The sequence below is a fragment of the Manis javanica genome, chromosome X (genome assembly GCF_040802235.1).
Source record: "Manis javanica isolate MJ-LG chromosome X, MJ_LKY, whole genome shotgun sequence".
In the NCBI taxonomy this organism is placed as follows: Eukaryota; Metazoa; Chordata; class Mammalia; order Pholidota; family Manidae; genus Manis; species Manis javanica.
In genome coordinates this window covers 112196819-112220216 of record NC_133174.1, presented here as the reverse complement: position 1 = coordinate 112220216, position 23398 = coordinate 112196819, and the positions used below count along the sequence as shown (strand labels likewise).

The 23398-nt window shown below is 33.4% G+C and overlaps 1 protein-coding gene across 3 annotated transcripts in view; it reads right to left on the bottom strand.

Annotated features, from left to right (window-relative positions):
• The window catches only part of ZNF280C (zinc finger protein 280C), a 48907-nt gene that overhangs the window by 3493 nt on the left and 22016 nt on the right, over window positions 1-23398 (bottom strand). For all 3 annotated transcript variants that reach the window (XM_017664745.3, XM_017664746.3, XM_017664747.3), the window contains 10 exons: window positions 22993-23160; window positions 22778-22890; window positions 19339-19559; window positions 15728-15885; window positions 14951-15051; window positions 14017-14163; window positions 8389-8520; window positions 5848-6155; window positions 5274-5414; window positions 1892-1954 (listed from right to left, as the gene is read on the bottom strand). In XM_017664745.3, the coding sequence (XP_017520234.3) occupies window positions 1892-1954; window positions 5274-5414; window positions 5848-6155; window positions 8389-8520; window positions 14017-14163; window positions 14951-15051; window positions 15728-15885; window positions 19339-19559; window positions 22778-22890; window positions 22993-23160 (1552 nt within the window). The remainder of the gene's footprint in view (window positions 1-1891; window positions 1955-5273; window positions 5415-5847; window positions 6156-8388; window positions 8521-14016; window positions 14164-14950; window positions 15052-15727; window positions 15886-19338; window positions 19560-22777; window positions 22891-22992; window positions 23161-23398) is intronic.

Below are 23398 nucleotides of genomic sequence, written 5' to 3'. Positions count from 1 at the left end.
AGCTCTAGTCTTAACAGCCTGTTGTGTATTTACACTTGGCTGTCACACTGGCACATCAAAAATGATCTTAAAACTGAAGTCTTGCTTTTCTCCCCACCCCCTGAAAATCACTCCTCTTGATTGGTCTCTCTTATGGTGCCATGTCCCTGACACAAAAGCTCAACTTTGTAGTTATTTCTGGCTCTCTTTATCCTTAAAAGATTCACAATTTCAAACAGTTTATAATATTAACAACTTATTAAGTGCTTAACTCTAGGCTGATGGTTTTAGACATACCACATCTAAATCTGATAACAACCTAAAGAGGTAGGTGTTACAATTATCTGTTTTTTTTATAGAGGATGGGGGGTCATGTTTAGTAATCTACTAAGGCCAAAATCAGATTTTAAACAGCCCTTTGATTCCAAAGCCTTAAACATGTTCTTCAACATGATGTGTTACCACCTTAACCCAGGTTCTTATTAAATCAGTCTTATCTACCACAATAGTCTTATCCAGTCTATGTGTCTCATGCAGCTACAACTCACCTTGTATACCCTCCAAAAGTTGATTTTCCCTCAGTACCCTTCATTCTGCACAAAATATCAATTGTTTCCCCAGTGGGCCCAAACACCTTAGCCTTGTTTTCAAGGATTCCACAATCTGGATCAAAGCTCAAAACTATTCCCCCCAACTTTGATCCTAATACTATATTATATGAACTTCATGCTCCATCCAAACTGCACTAGTAGTTGCTCACTGTGTTTGTCTTCTGTTCTTGACTTTCTGCACTTCCATTCATACAATTTCTTCCAACTAGAATGTCCATGCATCTTCTTTTAAGTAGAAATCTCTCCTCCCTTTGAAATCAGTAACTCTCATTGCACTTATTACAAACTTTCTTGTATTATGGTAGTTATTTATGTTCATAATTTATCACAAATTGTACATTCCTTGAAGGTTGGTACAAACCTTCTTCATCACTGTCATCTTTATAAGACCTGCTATATTGTGTTATGCATGACAGGTGCACAATAAATAGGAATGAACAGTGCATTTCAACAAAATAGTAATTATAAAATGTATTGTTGTCTAGAGTTATAAATATGCTAAGTTTCATGCAGAGAGATTAACTAATATTCTATTTAAATTTGAGGCCCACACAAGTTGAGAAAAAAGAATCTCACAGATCTTTAAATTCATATAATTAATTTAAGAACCAAGAACACAACTGAGCTTGATAATGGTGAGGTAAAAATCAAACTTTCATCTTTAAAATTAGTAAATCCCTTCTCATTCTTATAAAAATTTTCAGTAAAGGTAATATATAACATAGTTTATTCTTTTTCTATTTCCTTGAGTTGAATAATATTTTTAAAATAGCACTAATGTATTTTTAAAATGCAATCAAACTTTCCTCTGCTACTGAGCTATTGGTCCAATATCATCCACATATGTCAATTTTCAACATATACATTAATTCACTCAACAAATATTTACAGACTGCTTACCATGTGCCAGGCACTATTCAATGCCCAGCAAATGTCTGGCATAGATAAATACCCAACCACACACATTCTAGTGAGAAGACACAGGCAATAAACAAAAGGATGAAATATATACTATAATGGATAGTAAAAAACTACCATGAAGAAAAATAAAGCAAGAATGGGAGATAATGCTGGGGGTGGGGCCCAGGGAAAGGATACTATTTTAAATGGAGTGGTCAAGGAAAGCATCACTCATTGGAGGAGAGACCTGAAGGAGGTGAGGGAGCCAGCCATGCAGATATCTGACAGAACTTTGTCATGTCCAGCAGCAATCATTTCATTTTCCAAACTAGGTACCCCAATATCAGGTTAAAAAGTTAATACAATTTTTCAATAAAGAGAATGGAAAAAGACCTAGTTACCTGAGAACTCTAGAATGTTTCTTAAAAATACAGACCCGTTTCCTTGTCTGGTTGCCATGAAAGCTAGAAAGACAAGAGAAAAAAGAGATTTTATTATACAGTAAGTCATACCAATTTTATGACCACATTTCAAGTCTGTTTAGTTTCTTAGATTTGAATAAAAGATAATTATCTCGATGTAATTGTAGATTAATGATACCAAAATAAATAAATAAATAAAAGATAATGATCTAAATTATAAAGTTGTTAATCATCTGTTTAATTCAAGATTTTTATCTTACATTTCACTTTACCATGTATTTCCTAAAAACATATTTCCCTGAGAATATTCTTAAATGACCAGTACCTCACCATTATAAAAAAATACTGAGTTAAAAATGCAAAGGCATCATGTTACAGTTTTCAACTCTCAAGAGTTGAAAACAATTTAAAAGTTATTTGCTAATAACAAATTTTGCTATAAAATAAGTTGTTATGAATATTATTTATCACTTTTTTATTTTACTAGACTTATCTAGGAGGGAGAATCTGAATGATCCTTGAAGCAAATGCACCTTGAGCTAAATTACATTACCTACCATCAGAAAATGAAACATTTAAATACTCTTTTGCAATTACCAGGACAGCTTTTAAGGAAATCAAACTAAAGGAAGTAGTGTTCATGAGTTAAAACAATAGTTCCTCTACACACAGAACAGAAAACCAATAACCAAAATTTGCAGCCAATGTTAATAGCTTTTATACCCCCTTTTAAAGTGATAAGGAAAGCTTTCCTGTATTAGAAAGCCAAGCAGGATTAGCCAGGATTAGTGTAGCACAGTATTATTCAGTGTCCGTGGACCAACAGCACTCACATCACCTGGGAACTCATTAAAAATACCAAGTCTCAGGTCCTACTCCAGACCTACTGAATTAATGTCTGGCAGTGGGGACCAGGAATCAGTTTCAACAAGTTTTTAGGTGATTCTTATGTAAGCTAACGTTTGAGAAGCACTAGCCCTACTGACAGAACCAAACCAATCAATGGTTACCCACTATTACCAGCATACCATGCATGCATGGGAAAAGAAAGATTCTGGCTAGCCATAATCCCAAGAAAATATCCTAGAATAAGTGCCATGGTGAATACACAGAATTGCTCTCTCAGATAGATAAGACAGACACATATTTAATATGAGGAGAAGAGCTGAATGGTCAGAATTCAAAGAAAGAAATGATTTCTATGAGCGGCTGTAGCGATGAGAAAATTCACAGAAGAAAGTAAACTGAGAGGGAAGCAAAGGGGCATTCTAAGGAATAATAAAAAATAAGGAATAGCCACTTCAGGCATTGAATATGGAACAAACAATACAATGGGGGAAGATTAATTAATCTGAGTGCCTGGCTTCTGGTTACAGAGTTGGTATGGGCTGGGAATAAAGGTATTCAGTTTCTGAGAAAATGAAGCTTCTGTACATACAGAGCTCAAGCTTATGAAACTGGAATAAAATTTGAAGGGTACTGAAAAGGATTTAAACAGATGTTGTACATAAAAACAAAGAGGTATTTTTTTAAAACAGGACCAAATTAAAGTTAAAGGTCATAAATTCAGAGCTTATGGAATCAGGCACAGTTTGGTAGTCTAGAAATGAACATAGAGAAAAGTTAATAAGGATCAAAGATTCAAGGATAGCAAGGTTAAGCATGACTCAAGATGCAAAGGGTTCTAGGACAAAAACAAAGCAATATTCAAAACAGACAACCTTGAGGGTGAAAGGTTGACTATAAAGTTGGACTGGCATTGCTGGACTGGGAAAAGGGGTCAAGACACTGAAAGCCATGGGGTAATGAAGATTCAAAATGAATGAATATTGTATATGATGAGGTAAAATGTGATGGCTGTAAGGAAGGGGATACAGCAGATCAAAAGTGGATGTGAAGTGTTGACATTAAAGGAGTCAGGGTACTGGTTTTTAATGAGGTCCAGTTGATTAAAGGGAATAAAACCCTGTGAGCCAAGTGCTCAAACTATTAAAAAATGTGGCAAATCCTTGAAAGTGGTAGCTAACTATGACCAGAAGGTAACGGGTCTAGTTAAGATCTGCAAGAAAATCACTTTTATTGGTTATACCTTATTTATGATTAAAAATAATGGAACTACCTTAATTTGAGTAATCAACTTTGCATATTTATATCTCAACAATTTTTGTCTACTTAAAAAAAAAACCATACTGCATAAACAAAGTCAAGTTCCTACTAATTAGGTCCAAATGAAAGTCAGGCGGGCTCTCTGAAGTTTTTCTCTAGCATAGAGTACATGGTAGGTGCTCAAATAATGTAAAATAAATTGATGCATGAAAAGGAATTCCAACAGTAGCATCATGGCTGGACTATCCTTATAGCCTCTCATTTCACTTTTTTTTTTTGAGAGGGCATCTCTCATATTTATTGATGAAATGGTTGTTAACAACAATAAAATTCTGTATAGGGGGGTCAATGCTCAATGCACAATCATTAATCCATCTCAAGCCTAATTCTCATCAGTCTCCAATCTTCTGAAGGATAACGAACAAGTTCTTACATGGTGAATGAATTCTTACATAGTGAATAAGTTCTTACATGGTGAACAGTATAAGGGCATTCATCACAGAAACTTTCGGTTTTGATCACGCATTATGAATTATAAACAATCAGGTCAAATATGAATATTCATTTGATTTTTATACTTGATTTATATGTGGATCCCACATTTCTCCCTTTATTATTATTATTATTTTTATTTTTAATAAAATGCTGAAGTGGTAGGTACATGCAGATAAAGGTAGAAAACATAGTTTAGTGTTGTAAGAGAGCAATTGTAGATGATCAGGTATCATTTCACATTTTATTGAATAAATGTGAAGATGGATGGGCTGAAAGATGAATGGACAAACAACATGGATGAGAGAGCAGAAAGGGTAGAAGGGAGGCAGAAACAGAGTATGTGCATGTGAGAGCTAATAATATTCTTAGCATCTTTGACAAACCTGGAGTCTCTCAAAGTGACTTCTTTGAAGAGGCTAACACTCATGGTCATATGCATTTATTTGATAAATATTTTGAAAACATTTAAAATTTTACATTTGAAAACAACCACTTTGTGAAAGACTTAGAAAAACAAGTTTCCAACAAACTTATTCTAATTTAATTAGTTTAACTGTTCTTAAAATTTTTGTCCCACTAATTTCATGAGTTATCATGTTACACAATAGTATTGGGAAATACCCTTGAAGTTCCCTATTGCTCGATCCTTTTAGCTCCTTAATGTGACAAGACAAACTGGTTTTTAATAGGATAACTTTGTTTTAAAAAACCAAACATCTTGAATGGCAATTTTGATTGACAGTGTATATGTTTCACTTACCTCATCATATGATTTCCAAAGGCTTTGTTACAGTTAGTGTTGTATTTGCAAATATTACAGTGCATACGTATTGAAAAGTGGCTTGCAAAATCTTTTATTTTGGAAAGACACTCAATGCACCTGTGAACTCCCTGAGGACACCTTATGGAGATAGAAAAAAAATTGATAAAAACATACTGTAAAACAAAAATAAAAAGGTAAAGTCTTACTAAAGTTTTATTAATTGAAGCCAAGAGGTTTACATTAATATCTTAAATAGACACTTATAATCTGAGAATTTTCTTTGAAACAACAAGCTAGAATAAGTGTAAAAAATCTAATGCCAGGAACAAAAAGGATCACATTAACCAATTCAACTATCACAAGGTATAAGCACAAAATATAAGATTGGTGTACAAGATGACAATTATATAATAAACACAGTAATTTAAATTCTGCTCAGTAGTTGTAAAAAGTACCTTCTATAATCTGCTTGGCCTTTATGCCAGATAAGTGATATGGTAAATTATATTAAAATAAACCCTTACTATTTAATATAAAATTACTATTGTATATCAGGAATAAATGATATTACCTTAAGTTCTTCAAAGCTGTGCTGATTTTATTCTTTCTCTTGCGTTGTTTCTTGTACTTGTAACAGGTTTTTGTTCTGTATTTAGATGTACGTTTACCTTGCTTATTTTCATTAAGTTGACCTGCAGTGGATGTAGTTGCAGGAAGCTTACTTGTCTGAGACTGATTTGCTTTAGACTTTGTGGGACTTGTAACAGTCGTACTTCTAGATTTTGGAGGTGAGATCTGAAAAGAAGTGCTTGGAACACTACTGGAAAACGCAGGTGGTGGTCCTGAATGAAGAGGTCCAATGGAAGCTCGAATAAAAACCTATAAAAATGAAGGCAATATGTATATAAATATATACATATATTTAGAAATTAATCATTACATTAATATTAAAAAACAACTGCAAGCCCTACCATTACGGTCAATTTGCTTTTGACAAGGGTGCCAAAACAATTCAGTGGAGGAAACAAAGGTCTTATCAACAAATGGTGCTAGGACAACTGGGTATTTACAGGCAAAAGAATGAATTTGGACCACTACCTCACGCTAGATACAAAAGTTAACTCAAAATGTATTGAAACCAAAATGGTAAGAGATAAAACCATAAAACTCTTTGAAGAAAACATAAGAGTAAATCTCCATCACCTTGCATTAGGCAATGGTTTCCTAAATACGGCACCAAAAGCATAGGCAACCCAAGAGAAAATAGATAAATTGGACTTGATAAAAATCTAAAACTTTTGTGTTTCAAAGGACACAATATTAAGACAGCGACAAGACAACCCACATAATGAGAGAAAATATTTGTAAATCATATAGCTAATAAGGGACTTGTATACAGAATAGATGAAAAGCTCTTATAACTCAATAAGAAGACAAATAATCTGAAACGGGCAAATGATGAAATGCATTTCATTAAGGAATATATACAAATGGCCAATAAGTACATGAAAAGATGTTCAACATCATTAGTCATCAAGGAAATGCAAATCAAAACTCTACTGAGTTATCACATCAGACCAACTAGAATGGCTATAATAAAAAATACAGGTAATAACAAGTTTTGATATGGATATAGAGAAATTGAAACCCTCATATATTGCTAGTGGGAATGTCTAATGGTACAGTAGCTTTGGAAAACAGTTTGGTACTTCCTCAAAATGTTAAACATAAGAGTTACCTTATGACCTAGTAATTCTACCCAAGAGAAACAAAAAACTATGTCCACACAAAACTGTACATGAATTTTCATAGAATGATTACTTATAATAGCCAAGAAGTGGAAACAACCCAAATGCCCATCAGTGAATGACTAAATAAAAGACAGTGTATCCACATAATGGCATAATATTCAGCCATAAAAAATAATGAAGTCCTGACACATAAGCCTCCTCGTCTATAATATGGGAATAATACCTGCCTTGTCTACCCTATTGAATTGCTACATGGATTAAATAATAGAATGTATGAAAAAGCATACTGAAAGCCTTAATTTAAAGTGCTACAAGAAGCAACTCCATAGCATCTTACTACACTGATGGACAGTGACTGCAATAGGGTGTGTGTGGGGGATTTGATAACATGGATGAATGCTGTAACCACAATGTTGCTTATGTGAAACCTTCATAAGATTGTATATCAATGATACCTTAATAAAAAAAATAAAGTGCTACAAGACATTTAGTATCACTGTTATTATGTCATAATATACTAGCTATTACTATTATTATTATTAATAAGGGAAGATATGAGAGAGATTGCACTGCTTACATTAGTATTCTGCATGTCTAGTCCCAGTATGGAATGGATTGCTGGGAAAGGTACTGGATAGCTTTCCTTGCTCTACATCTTTGGAGCACTGCTTTACATTATTTTAGGTAATTCAAATAGCAGACATACTCACATTCAAAGGTAAACAGTCAAAGCCAAATATAAATGTTTGGGAATTACTTCACTTTGCATTATGCATCCCTTCACTGGAGCAAATAGTTAAGAGCTGACTTTTCATAAAGAAGTCAGAGAAAACAGATGTACATAAAGCAAACAAGGAAAAAGAACTTTGTAGTCAGATGTACGTTTGTTTCCTTAAAACAGCATTGGTATTAAGGAGCAGGACTTGCTTTTCTAAGAGTAGACTCAGTAATACCAATGTCAACTGAGTATGGCATTCAAGGCACTATGACAGATGAGAGGGACATAAAGATAAATTAAACATGATTCCTGCCCTTATAGTCTAGCAGCCAAAGCAGACATATGCTGCCAACTGGAATAGCTCAAAAATAGCCTATACAATATGGAAACAAATGATTGACTCAGTCTACAGTTAATCTAGTTTCACTCTCTACAAAGGAAATATGCTCCAGTATAATATAGCACATGTCAATCAACTCAAAAGTCAATGGAAAGTTTTTCTTTCCAAGCGTAAGAAAGATAAAACCTAAAATTAAAATCAATGAGAATCAGAGGTCAAATTTTCATATATTCAATAGGTAAAACCAGGAAGGAGTTTATTTCTATTATCATACAACATGTAAACTACATATTTAAAACTCACTTTTGTACCAGGAGGCAATCCTTCTAGTTCTTTAGGCTTTATAAATGTCCGATGCTGGATCTTGTGATCCAGTTTCTCGTTGTAGGTCAAAAATTGTAGTCTGCATTTTGAACAATGATAAACTCCTTTATTCTGTTTACAAAAAACATTAGGAATAGTATTAGAAATAATAATTTCTATCACCACAAATCCCAGGACCTGAAATTGTTCTTAGTTCTAATAGCTAATTCATTTGAAAACCAATATTTTGCCATACCACATCATAAATAATACCAAAATACTATTCCATTTTTTAAAAGCACTCTGTGCATTAGTATTTGAGTTTCAAAATTATTCGTTAATGTACAGTCACTCAACAGTAAAATTATATCAGTTAGGGTCCAATGAGATAAGTCCTATACCATTTGTAGTCTGAAAGCTTTTTTCATTATAAATTTAAAGTATAATCTGTTCAAACACATGATAGTGTGAAAATGAACTATATCATATTTTTATCCTCGAAAAGAGCAAATTCTTTTTAGTTTTTGTTATTTCTATTTGTTTCTCAAGTTAAAATTAACTGAATTTTCTAAAACCAAAAATATTTAACCGGACTTCCCAAGAAAGTTATGTTATAGAAATGGTTGTATTAAGCAGTGCTGTCCAATAGAACTTTCTACAATGATGATAATGTTCTATAGCTTCACTGTCCAATATGGTATCCACTAGCCATATGTGGTTGTTCAGCACTTGAAATGTGGCAATGAAACAGAGGAACTGATTTTTAAATTTTATTTAATTTTAATTAATTCGAATTTAAATAAACATGTGGCTAGTGGCTATTATACTGGACAGCATGGAGGTATAGAAGCATAAATCAGAACAACAGATCCCAATCTACTGTCTGAGAACACTTTGTTCTTCTCAAACCCAGTCCTATTATTGTTTTTACCAATGGGAAATTGGTAAAAGGACCCAAGAGAGACCTAAGTCACTTGCTTATAGCTAGCTAGTTGTTCTTTTACTATATATCATCAATTGCAATCTTTATGTATATGCTTTCTTAATTAAACATATTTTATATTTATATATAAATTTAGAGCAATATATAAATACAAAATAATGTTTTCTCTAAAGCTGTATCTCCACAGGACCATTACCATTTCCATTTAAAACACAAATAATCATTTAGGAAAATCCAATGAGCTAACGTATATGAAAGTACCTAGCAGTTATTGGTGCACAGCACCCATTTGATAAATAAAAGCTCTTTACAAAGTTCAGGGCAATATATAAATATAATGTGTTAGTATTATTTTTTACTTTCGTCTTAAGACTATTTTAGAAGTGTAGTGCACTGGATCATATCACAGGTACAGGCAGCATAAACAGATTCACCTGTATGTGCTTGAGGGGGGGTGAGGAAAGAAGGGAAAAAAATCTCAGTCAAGAAACAAATAGCAAGATAACAGGACAGACAGAAAGTTCCCTGGAGTATAGTTTCCAGGAGTCTTTTCTCTACCTGTATCTACACCTCATCTAGTTTCATGATCTTAAATAGCATCCATCACCACTACTTGGTATCTAACAGGCATTTCAAATCAACATGGACAAAACTGAACTCTAGATTTTCCCCCATCCACCCTGTGAAAAAAAAATCTGTTCCTTCCCTACTCTTCCCAATACCTCAGTGTATGGGAATGGCATTCTTGCAGCTGCTCAGGACAAAAGAACTTGGTCAGTCACTTCTCTTTCTCTCACATCCCACATCCAACCCAGTAATAACACCTGTCAGCTTGACCTTCAAAAGCATAATCTTTCCACTTTTAATCACCTCCAACCGCCACCTGATCAGTCCAAGCCACTTACCTGGAGTCTTGCAACAGCATCCTACCTACTCCTTGTTTTACCCTTTCTTCCCAACAGTCTCTTCTTTCCATGGCTGCCAGAGTGCTCTCGCACATGCTTAAACCTTCCAATGGCTTTCCGAAACACTCCAAAATCCTGATTCTGGCTTGCAAGGCCCTATACCATCTGCTCTGTATTCTATTGCTACAACCTCTCCTACCATTCTTCCTCCCACTTGTTTACCATGCTATAGCCACACTGGCCTTGCTGCTCCTTGAACATCGAGATATATGCTCACTGCACTGACTATTTATTGTTTCCTCTGCCTGGAGCATTCTCTCCCAGATATCCATATAGCTTATTCCCTTATTCCTTCAGAGAGGCTCTCTTTGGACTCCCTATATAAAAAACAGAAACTACTCTTTCACCTCTTAAGATCAGGCATTTCCTATCTTCCTGTATTTTCTTCCCATGGTACTTATCACCAACTAGTATACATATATTCAGAAATATACACACACACACACACACACACACACATATTCTTTCTCCATGATAATGCAAATTCCAGAGGGCCCAAACTTTGTTTTGTTCATTTCTGTAAAACAGTCCCTGGCATATATTAGCACTCAATAAATATTTGTTAAATAAATACTGAGGTAGACAGCAAGAGACTGACAGAGTGCACATGAGCAGCTGGCACAATTTAACTAGTTCAAAATGTCTGCCATTCCATTCAATGAGCATATGCCCAGAGCCCTGCGATGGGAGACTTTAATCTACTATTCCCTTGGTTGGACTCAAGTCTTGCATATCTCTCTTATGCATGTATGCTTGCAATGTGCTAAAGACATAGTACATTTAAAAATAATATGATGTTCAACTAAAAAAAAATGATGTTCTGTTCCAAAGATAGAGAAAAAATTGTCCGTATTGAAGATTTTGACAAGCATACTATATTGTTTGGCTAACTTGAGGGATTTTCAAGGCTAATTCTGACTATCTAAAGCATCTTCCTTTAGACCTAATGTCAGGAAAGAATATGACTGTGGAAAAGCTTGAACCCTAAGTCAATTTTTGGCTCTGCCATTAGAGAATGTGACTTTGGGCAAGTTACTCTCTGTTAAGCTTTGTTTCCTCATCTGTGAAATGAAAATAATTGCTTCGTAGGGTGATTATGAGGATTAAAGAAGAGAATGCAAGTAAAACCATTAGCGACTGTCATATGGCATGTGATTAGTATATATTAACTGCTTGTAATTATTCTAGAGCTCTAATAAGGATATTTAACACAGCTGGAATCCTTCTTCCTTTCCTAAATGTACCAACTATGTTGTTAGCTCTAAAATTACTTAAGACATAATAATATATTCTTTTTAGGAAAAGATTACAACCAAAGTCTTCAAAAAGAATAAAATGAGCCATATTTTCTACAGTGTTTACTGTCTAAAATTGCATTAATGTCATATCAGTTATAAGCTTATAATCCTGCTTAGTTATTGTTTATGAGTCTTTGTGAACACGTATACAAATTTCAAATACTTTGAAGGATGCCTGATCATTCTTCTTAACATATTCTTTCCTCTATTGACTGCTGACTGCCTTCTAAGACTACTCCTAAGTTTGATTATTCAGTAGAAGGACTTAGAAGTTATACTCACAGCTATGATTTATGACCGTAAAAGGATACAGATCAGGATTACTAGAGGAGAAAAGTGCATTAGGTGGAGTCTGGAGGCTACTGGTACCAGTTTCCAAGTGCCCTCTCCCAGTGGAGTAGCATAGGACATGCTTAATCAATCTCCCAGCAACTAACTGCAGCAACATGTATGAAGTGTTTTTTGCCAGGGAAGCTCTTTTGAGTTTAACAGCCCAGGTTTTTTTTATGGGGTTCAGTCACTAATTCTTCAGAATACAAGAAGAAAAGCAGGTGTTCACCATAATCATATTTTTTGCACAAATGACCTGGAAAAGTTGGTACAACATGAATCAAGGTTCCAGGCATGTAAAATACTCATCATTTAATGACAAAGCCTCATTTTCCACAAGTTAGCCAAGGGCCAGTCATGCAAGTAGACCCTTCTGAAAATATGTGTGATTTGAGTAATTCAGACCTGCTGGGTTAACTCCTTCCTATATAGGTGGCAAGTTAAGACATACAATTCAGGGTATGAATAGTGAGTACAGATCAGGTACGCCACTTAAGAGACACAATCCACATAGTAGGCCCATCAATCTGTTTCTTAACTTTCTAAGTAGGCATTACTCCCTCCACATCTATACCTCACTGTGAAGCTTAGTAAAGCATGAGAGAAAGAATTATGTTAAAAGCTTCACAGTGAAACAGAGCAACTGCTTTATATCTTATTCTTCCTTTCAAAAATCAAAGGCTAAAGGATGAAATATAGAGCACCAAGACCAGCGTTTCCCAAATTCTACTCCCAAAAAGTGTTAATGTTTGACAAATAGGTATTGTGCAGATAAAGGGTTTGATGGCCAAATAAGCTTTGGGAGTAACATAAACAATATTCCTTGCTTGGAGATTTATGATTTTTTAGCATATTAAAAGTTCCAAAAAGCCCTATTTTAAAAAATTTACAAAAAATTATTAATTTTGTAAATACAGCCATTTGCCAAACTCCTTTTTTCAGGAACGATTTTAGAGCAGAACATCTAGTAACATCTGATGGAACACTGTTGGGGAAACTCTGCAATCGAAAGATTTTGCCAGAGGCTCTTAAGGGTGAGGTGGCATACCAGAATACAAAAATCAGCATATTGATACCATCTCAGTCATAACACAGGTGATCTTGAATGTATTTGGATATTCTACTTCTATGATTTTTTCCAATAAACAACTAAAAGTTGATTTCATCATAGTCTAATGACTGGAACTGAAAGCAATGTTAGCACCAGTATTGAATAAATTGGCTGTGAAAATGCAATCAATAATAAGAAATGTAATGAGCTGATCAGTGAGGAGACAAAACTTGATAACATCAGATTCAGAAAATTCATTGACTTCTGATTTTGGAAAGGTACCATTGCTTTTTTAAACACTCAAGAACAGGCTTACTGTCTTATCAAAGTTTTCAGCCAAATAAAGTATGGTATGATTGTGTTGGGAAAAGGATAAAACGAGAATGCAAGGGAAGGATACAAGCACTGACACTGGTATCCCAGAAATTACATAGCAAAACTGGTAGAACTCATCTGAGAACTAGTTATAACCTAAATAAACATAGTTCTCTGGCATAGTTAACATATCTAGAAATAAGTGTCGTGCTGTTTACTCTGTCACTGACTGCTACAAAAGACCAGTTGGGGTCACTGATGACAACCACATGTCTTCTCATAATTAAAAGGGGGCTAGAAATTTGAAGAGAAAGGGGAAAACAGAAGATTTTGAGTCCTCAATCTTATCTTCATCAGTTCAAACTTATCCTTTTCCCTGGTCTTGATTAACTACCTTCAAAATCATTCCCATGCTCACCACTCTTAGACTCCTGAAATAGCCAGCCTAAATATTCCAGTCATCTTCTCTTTACTTCTCCACTCTAGGGTTCATATTTCTATCTATCTTTCAGAATTTTCACTGTTCATGAGCCTCATCATCACTAGGAAACAGACAAAGAAAAGAAACGGAAGTTTTACAAATAATTCAGCATAAGTTGTAAATTAATTGTGTCATTTGGAATGACTTTGCTTTCCTTCTAGAACAAATCTAATCAATGTTCTAAGTTCTATATGTATACCTTTTTACTAAAACAAAATGAACAAGTAAGAACTGCTAAATCTCACCTGATGCTTCATGTAATGATGCATGTAGGGGGTTGCCATTCTACTAACTTTGAGGCAAAATGGACATAGCAAGTTCTTAGTGTTTTCATGGGATGCTCTAAAATGACTGTCTACATCAGAAAATGATGATGATCTAAACTGGCAAACCTAGAAAATATAAAGAAGGTTTAGTTTAACTTGATAATTTAAAACCGATATGCAATCATATCATAGTAGTAATGATGAGCCATTTGTTAGAAGAACATTATGCACTACTAATTCAGTTCTGTTGCTTATACAACCAAGAATCCTATCACTGCAAGTAATAAGTATAATCTTTTAAACATAAAAGTTCTCTCTGAAAGTTTAGGGATATATTCGTAAACATAACTGGATTCCCTTCTTTTCAGATCTGCTATTCCTTATCTTGATTTGAATTTTCAAACTGATACCTCTTGTCCTGTAAAGATTTTCCTGCTATATAAAACAGAATACTCTTTTTCTTTGGATTTTAAATAGCATCCAGACTATGACAGAGGCAATTTATCTTTATCTTGCTATCTTATTGGGAACTACTTCAAATTCTGGAAAAATACCAGCCTAAAGCATTTAGCTGAGTTTCCCATAACTAATAGCATTTCCTCTTTCTCTGGCATTTCTACATTCTTTCCTACATGGTATGAAAGTGCAAATATTCTCTTTCTCTAGCAGGGCATTTTATTTTTCTAGTAAGGACCAGTAAACTATGGCTCCCAGGCCAAATCCAACCCACCACTCCCACATACATGTGTTAAACTGAGGGAGTTTCTGCTGTTGAAGAGGGTCTTTAATCTTAGTAACTTGTTTTATTTAAATAAAACTTAGTAACTTGTTAAAAAAATGAGAAGAACAATACTATTTCGTGGCATACGAAAATTAAACAAACACCTAAGTACATGATAAAATGTGTGCATACCTGGCAAATATATGGCATTTCACCAGGTTTATGAGTGTCCTTCATATGTTGTAAAAGCATATGTTCTGTTTGAAATGATAATTCACAGATTTTACAAATAGCTGAAAGTGGAAAAAAACACATTACACCATTTTATGGATGTATATAAATGAAAGATTCATTTTGTACATCCATAACAATTGCAACAAGTAATAAACATGGTAGTGATGGTGGTTCCAACAATAGTATAGTGCTGACTCTGTAACACTGTTCTAAGGACTTTACTTATATTAGTTTACTTACTTCTCATACCATCACTGAGAGATACTGCTATTTTTACCCCCATTTTTCAGATGAGGAACTGAGTTACAAAAGGATTAAGTAACATGCCTGAGATCCCAAAGCAGTATTAAGAGGCAGAGCGGGAATTTGAATCCAAGCTGTTCTAACTCCAGACTGTGATTTTAATTATCACTGCAGTTGCTTTTCTTATTAGAGTATAATTCCAAATGATTGATTCCATATTTGCAAACTGGGGAGGGAATCTGAAATCTATAATTTAATCCCCCTACATAAAATGCATGAGTTATGATAAGGAAGTTTCTCTTTACAAGAGGAACTTCAGTTTGAGTACATAATTTTATTGAAAGGTTTATATAAGTTAAGGCCGGTTTGTCAACTTTGTCCCCAAATTACAAGTCTATTTATTATTTTTCTACCAGAATTCTGAAGGCTTCCTCATACTTAATGATGATCAAAATCGATGATGTTCAGGACTTCAATGAAATGGTGACTTACTTGGAAACTCATGGGGAGTGTGCGTACTCTCAATATGACACTGCAGGTGGAATGGTGTGGGATACTGACGGTAGCAGCGCTGGCAGGTGGACTGGTTTCCCCAGATCTCGCTGTTCTGCCTCTCGAGTTCCAAATGGTGATTCATGTGGTTCATAAACCTGTGATTGTTAACAGGTGCAAATATTCAGATTTACAACCAAAGAAAAATCTCACAAATAAGTCTCTGAAGGTAGCTGTTAAAAATGCAGATGTTACTCAAAACAGTATCTCCAAAGCCTTAAAGTCAAAAGTGTGCACATTACAGAGAAGACAAGTAGTGATTCTACAACATCTTACTACGCTGATGGACAGTGACTGTAATGGGGTTTGTGGGGGGGACTTGGTGAAGGGGGGACCCTAGTAAACATAATGTTCTTCATGTAATTGTAGATTAATGATAACAAAAAAAGTGTGCACATTAAATCACTGTCATTAAATGACTCAGTAAACATTTTTCTTTGCATGTTTTGAAATAATCCGTTAGTGTACTTAATAGGAAATACCACTAATTTGCTGTAAGTCTTCATCATTATTTCAGAGTTAAAACATTTTTTTTTTGTAAAGAGAAACAGCAGGTTTCTTTTCCATGCATGAAATGCACCACACACTTTAAAATAAGATACTTAATGGAAGGAAACCCAACCAATAGCAAGCAGCTACAGAGCATGTTAGAAATATTTTGAAGTCCTTGAAGATATTCAGCTGCTTAAAAGACAAATTGTTAGTATTTTTATTTATGTCTTGGTTCCTAAATATATGTAATAGCAATTTTAATACGGATAATTATAAGATCCTTTTGTTTTATTTAATGGTACTGGTTTACTGTTAGCACAAATTACTCTTTTTAACTTGCAGGTTATGCTTTTTGTAGCACCTTCCACTTTTCAGTTCTATGTTCTGCTATGTCAGATTCCCTAAAAGACTTCTTATGAGAAGGAACTGTGACTTCCAATGGTAGAGAGTACAATATAAACAGGTATATCTATTTCTAAGGGCTTACTGAAACTTTTTATTGAATTTTTAAGTTGTTCCACCAAAATAACAATTTAAAGACAGGATTAAATATTGGCAGTTATTCAGTATAAGTCCTTAGAGGAAATAATCTTGAAATGAAGTGATAATATCATCAACCTAGACAGCAATCATCCTGGAGGATGATTTATATTTCCACACCTCCAAAACTCTAAAGCTGCTATGGTACACTTTGAAATATCTTTTTCTTTCTTTCATTTTAATATCTTTATTAAAATATATATTTTTAAAACCCTAGCTTTGCCTAAATATTTATATATAAAGGCTATGAGACATTAAGCTTTCAGCTCATAACTTTAATAAAATCTATCTGCATAAACTAATCTCTTAACCAACTAGCTATCTCTCAACCCCCATCAGCAGCTCACACTTCTCAAACCAATAGATGGAGATGTGAAGAAGAGCAAACTCCTCACAAGGCTATCCTCATCCTCAGAATAAAATAACCCTAACTGGTTTTGTTGACATTCAATGTAGGAAAAAAATATTCTACAATATGTTGACAGGGCAGAGACTAGAAATCTTGAACTATCAGCTTCTACCATCCTCTAAAACCATCAGTTTGCCATCCTAGTTTTTGCCATTAAGGTAAAATGTCGTTTAACACATACAACATCTTTGGTTATCCAGTGTCTACTGTTCAAGTTTCATTTACTAAACAATATACCAAAAAACGCTACAAAGTTCCTAGATATTGTAAAATATGGTTAGCTTAAAACTTATAGATATTCTGATAATCTAGAAACCTGTAACCAATCTTCTGAAATGAAAACAATAAAAAGAAATTTCCTGTTTAATATTAAATGAGCTAATCTTAAAGGAAAAGCCAAAAAGCTATTGCTGAACATCTAATATTATATACATAATATTTAAGTATAACAAACAACATAACCACTGAACCACTTTTCTATGCACTGTACCAAATTTACTAACATTGTTTTCCGATGTATTTTACTATAAAAATATGGAAGGAGGTCACAGAGTTCTGTTGCAGCATTGTTTTAGTGTTATATCTCAAAGCACAATTCTCTTAAACTACTGGGACCATTAGCAATTGATGGCTGTTGGGGCTTGATCAAAGGAGGTAAAGAAGTGTGAAAACTCATGTGAATGATGTAAGTGAAAGATCTTTGAAAACTATAACGCACTACCACAAGCATAGCATTCATTATTATTTTAGGCTTATATTACAGTGTATTTCGGAATTTTTCCATGTACTTCATTTTAGACATAAGAATTTACTGGAAAATGAAATAAATGCTGAGCATAGTGACCTCTAGGATGCTTAAGAATGCTAGTTAAAAATGACGGTTATCAAGGGTAAATATTTTTTAAAGTTCATATGTGTGTGTCTGTGTGCAATGTAGGTACATATATACATATACAAATATGTACCGTGTCACCTAAGGGAAGTGCTCTGATGTCTGCAGTTTACTCCAGAAAGTATTAAAAAGTCAGGTGGGTCTATGAATGAATAGTTATGTGGTAACAGAAGTATAGCAAAATGTTAATGGTAGACTCGAGGTGGTAAATATACAGATATTCACTGTAAAAATTTTTTATGTTGTTGAATATTTGAAAAGTTTTATAATACAATGTTGGAAAAACAATGTCAGGCTATATAACTTATGACAAATACTAATCACTATGTCTTGTTACTTTGCTATTGTTATTATCTCAGGGTAATAGATACGCAATATGCCATGTCACTCAAAGACTACAACGTACAAGTTCCTAAAATTTAAAGCATACATATATAAATCTTCAAAATTCCATTGAGAATTAAATCTCTACTTTTAAAATGTGTTAAATGATAAAATCAAAGCAGACATGTTTCCTAGAACTGGTACTTCTCTAAAGGTCACCCAAAAAAAAAATCACTTTCTCTGCAAGGTAAGTGTGCTAAAAATTACAAATATGAATGGAAAAATTAGAGCTTTAATTAAGACCAGTATAGTGAAGTACAACTGGGTAAAGTGGCTCTTCTTGTGACAGGAAAAGTAAGATTCAAAAGCAGCTGAAAAATAAAAATATCTCATGAAAACTCCTAGTTCAATGATGCAGAGAAAAGTGATTTTCCCCAAGTTAAAATAAATTTCATTCTTTTTTTTATTAAGGTATCATTGATAAACACTGTTATGAAGGTTTCACAAGAAAAACAATGTGGTTATTACATTCACCCTTATTATTGAGTCCTCCCCCCCGATGCCTTATTGCAGTCACTGTCCATCAGTGTAGTAAGATGCCAGAGAGTCCCTATTTGTCTTCTCTGAGCTACACTGTCTTCCCCAGGACCCCACATACACCATGTGCACCAAATTTTATTCTTTCTTAAGCTGAGAGAAACACAACTGTGTCCAGGTGTCAAACTCCTAAAATGCTAGAAAGAGAGAAAACTTTTCAACATCATAATCTGCCTTTTTTTCTTAATAGAAACTGTTACAATCGCTTATATCAGATGGCACAGAAAAATAAAGATACATATTTACATCTGAAGCATCCCAATTTTAAAACAGAAATAGAAATGAGTATTTACATACCTAATATTATTTTTAAGAACTTTCAAGCAACTGAAGCATTTAAAGGTTGTATAAGTCTTCTCTTCATCATCAAAAGTTCCTTCATGCTTTCCATAGTAAAAGTCACTAACTGTCATGATCAATTTTCCTTTCTCTGCACCAGTATTTTTATTTTCAGTAATAACTGAAAATTCTGCTTTAATAATTTCCAAAAACATATTTATCATGTCTGGACAACAACGCTGAAACAGAAAAAAAATGTAAGCCTTATGTATATCTCTTTTAAAAATTAGATAACAAGAAATGATTCTGTTTTACCCGGGGCCAGCTCAGGTAAAACTATACTTGGTAGTATATCTGGAAAGATAATCACTGAAACATTGGCTTCTTTCCTTATATAGTCTAAGAAATTCAAACAACAAACACCTATTAGCTTAATAGAGATACAACTTCAAAAACAAAAGGAATACCTCAAGATCCAGGTTGGCTATACATCTAATACTTTTTTCTTGCAATTAAAAGTTTCTAGTATAAATATCTAGTAATAATTTGTTCCTTGGCCTAAAATCCTACATTTCATATCTGTGTCAAGATATAGCTTAAAAGAGAAGGTAATTTTATTTGCTGTTGTGTATATGCTTAATTATCAAATAATACACTAGTATTTCAGAAAGCCTGGTTGGAACTGGACTTTGATGAGCACAGGTAACCTGTGATTCTCTAGTCTCAAGGTGCTAGAAAATGTGTGGTACACAAAAAGAGAAACATCAATTACATCTTTAAAATCTCAACATATTCTATCTAGAATGTTGAAACGTCTGAAGGGGGAGATCTACTTCATGAATAAAATCAAGACCTCATACCAACTGACTCTAATGTAGAATACTTTCATATGAGTTTATTTTCGATGAGATAAAATTCATTCATTTATTGTATACAATTTTCAGTTGCAGAATGTCTCTAAAATAATTACAGAGCAAAAATATAAACTTTCCTACAACCCCAAACTATGTATACACAATGCAACCACAAACTGAAAGACTTGAACAATTAAAGAAAGCATAACAAAAAAATGGTGACAGACTCAAGACCAATTAAACCTATCAAACCAATTAAATCTATCTTATCAACGAGTACAGATGGATTTAGCTCAACTACTAAAAAAAAGAAATTTCATGTAGGATCACAAATGAGAACTATTTCTGGTGAGAGCAAGAAAACATACCAAAAAACAAAGTGATTTGGAAGGTTTGAAAATAAAATGATAAAGAATCTAACAGTCAAATGGAAATAACAAGAGAGCAAAGATTGTGAGCCTGATATCAAACAAAGCAGAATCAAGACCAAAAAAGGAATACTTTACAAAAATGCTAAAGAGTACATTCATGAGGAAGCTCAAAGAGATAGATCCACCTATATCCTAAATAGCAACAACCATAAACCAGAATTGGAAGATATCAAAGAAAATCTTGGTAATGTGAGACTTTTCAGACCTTTCTCAAAGCATGACAGGGCAGGTAGACAAATGTAAGCAAGGATAAAGGAACCTAAATAACACATTAATATGTTAGACTTGATTGATGACTGTCATATTCTGTACCCTAAAAACAAATAGCACCCCTTATGTTCAAGGTTCCATATGACATTCAAGAAAATAGCCCATACAATTTTCAAAATGGGAAAAGTGGTTGTGAGAACCTGGGCTTCGCCATTAAAGTGATTCATGTTTGAATCTCATCTGTGCCAATTAACTGGCAACAAGACAATGAGAGAAAGTTCTATCCCAAAAAATTTTCTAAGGATTACACTAAATAATATTTTAAAGCTGAGTGCTCTACCTTAGATCAATAGGATGTTTGCAGTACTTACACTGGATGAAAACATTATCTCTGTGGTATAGTAACCTATTTGTCTATAGTACCAGCGAAAGATCATTCACAAATAATCTAAAACTCACATTTTTTTTTCAAAATGGAAATCCTTTCTGTGATATTATAAAAATTTGATATATAAAAGTGTATAAGCTAAAATGTAAACGTCTCCCATAGTTTTAATCATAGACAATGCTAAAATAAAGAAAACCACATTTTAGAGAATGTTTGTCAATTTCTCCAGGTGCAGAAGTATATTTGACATGTTATGATTTATTTATTAAATAGATGGAAAATAAAACCATTTATGTGTGTCTGTATATTCAGACAAAGAGGATGCAAAACAAATTAATAAGGAATTATTTCCTTTGCAAGTTGTATTGGGAACTAGGCAAATAGGAGACAGGGCTGAGATATCGTCTTAGACTTTTTGAATCACGAGACTATATTATTTGCCCCTCCAATTAAATAAATCAAAGATAGCTAAAAAATCCAGCTTTTTCTTTTCTCTCTCCATCTATAATGCAAAACATAAAAACATCAAGCATCTCTACACAATATTACATAGACAGGAAGATCAAGAGCACTTATAGAAGTTGCTTCATATGTAAAATCAAAACCCAACGTCCAGTTACCAGAAGTCATACTCAGGAAATAGTGATAGATAAGTACAGATTTGCTCAAGAATAAAGAGGTTGCATTTGGAATTTTAGGAACTTTTTTCTACGTTTTTTTGTAAAATGCTGAATTTCAGTGAAAAATTTACCTATCTTTAAATAATTTGAGCAATAACATTTCCTAAGTTGCTTCTTTGCCTTGCACCCTTCTTATCCCTTATTTCCTGTATATAATCTACATTGCCTTTTTCTTTTGCCTCCTTTCCCTCTTCCTGCCATTTCTACTGGGCATGCTAGGAGAATATAGACTATCTTTCCATAAACACCCAGAAACTGTAATATCTACGACAATATTTTAAGTGTTGTGATATCTAAACCTCATACTTCATTAGTACCTGGAAAATTGCCTATAACCTAACTTCAAGAGCCTCCTACATCAATATAAAGCTAGGATTAATTTGTAATAACTACACAAACTATGTTCTGAATTGAGTTAAACTATCAGTTCATATGAAATACTCCACCATCAGGAGTTTATACCTGAATGTTGAAAATTAAAATGCAAGATTAAGATGTTCATTGAGTAAAATGATATGCATATATCACAATAGACAAAAAATAAGGTTAAAAAAAAATTTCTAAATTACATGGAAGATTAAGCACCTAATAAAATGCCTGCTTTACAAGAAGCTTGAAGAATGGCATGACCTAGTCAATAAAATATTCTGATTAATATATTATTTTCATTAAAAATTAAAATACAATATGCATATACTATAGTATATATAAGCTTAATTTTGGGGAAGGGCTTAAAAATTTTGTATGCAGATAGTCATTATAAATATCAATTTTTACTTAAGCTTTATGAAAATAACAATGAGAAAATTTCTTATCTAAATGTCTGGGCATTAAATCTATGAAATTCAAGATTTGTGAATACTTTAAAAAAATCACATTGTGAAAAAGTTTTACCTTCATGTGACATTTCAAAGGATCCAAAAGGTTGAACTTTATATTGCACTTTGGACAAGATCTTCTAAAAAGCGCTTCAGTTTTATAGTAAGTTGATGGGGAGATATTTGTACCTAAAACCAAATTAAGGACCTTATCACTCAAATTCTTCTTTTTAAAAAGCTTGAACACCAGTATAAATAATACAATTTTTTACATGCCACATTCATATTTACCTTTTGATACCATTACATGGGAATATGTCACAGAAGGACATCTCGCTGAAGACAATGAAGTGGAAGGATTTATGTCAGTATTTTCATTGGTTTTTGGCATTTTTAGAATAGCATGGCTTACATTAGCAACAAAAGAAGGTTTGACTGTAGGCAGAGTTTCTTCTAAATCTAAAGTGATGTAAATAGTGGGAAAGATATTTGTAAATGCATTAATATGGAATATTGCTTACAAATGCTACTAAAATGGTCTTACATTTAAAATTAAGTAAAAGAACTTTGGAGCTAAATTAAAGGTAATATAATTGAATTATGTCATGCAAACGACAACAAAGAATGATCAAAATTTATGTAATCAGTAGGCAGAAAGAAATCATACAAACAGCTATTATAGACTACACATATTTGA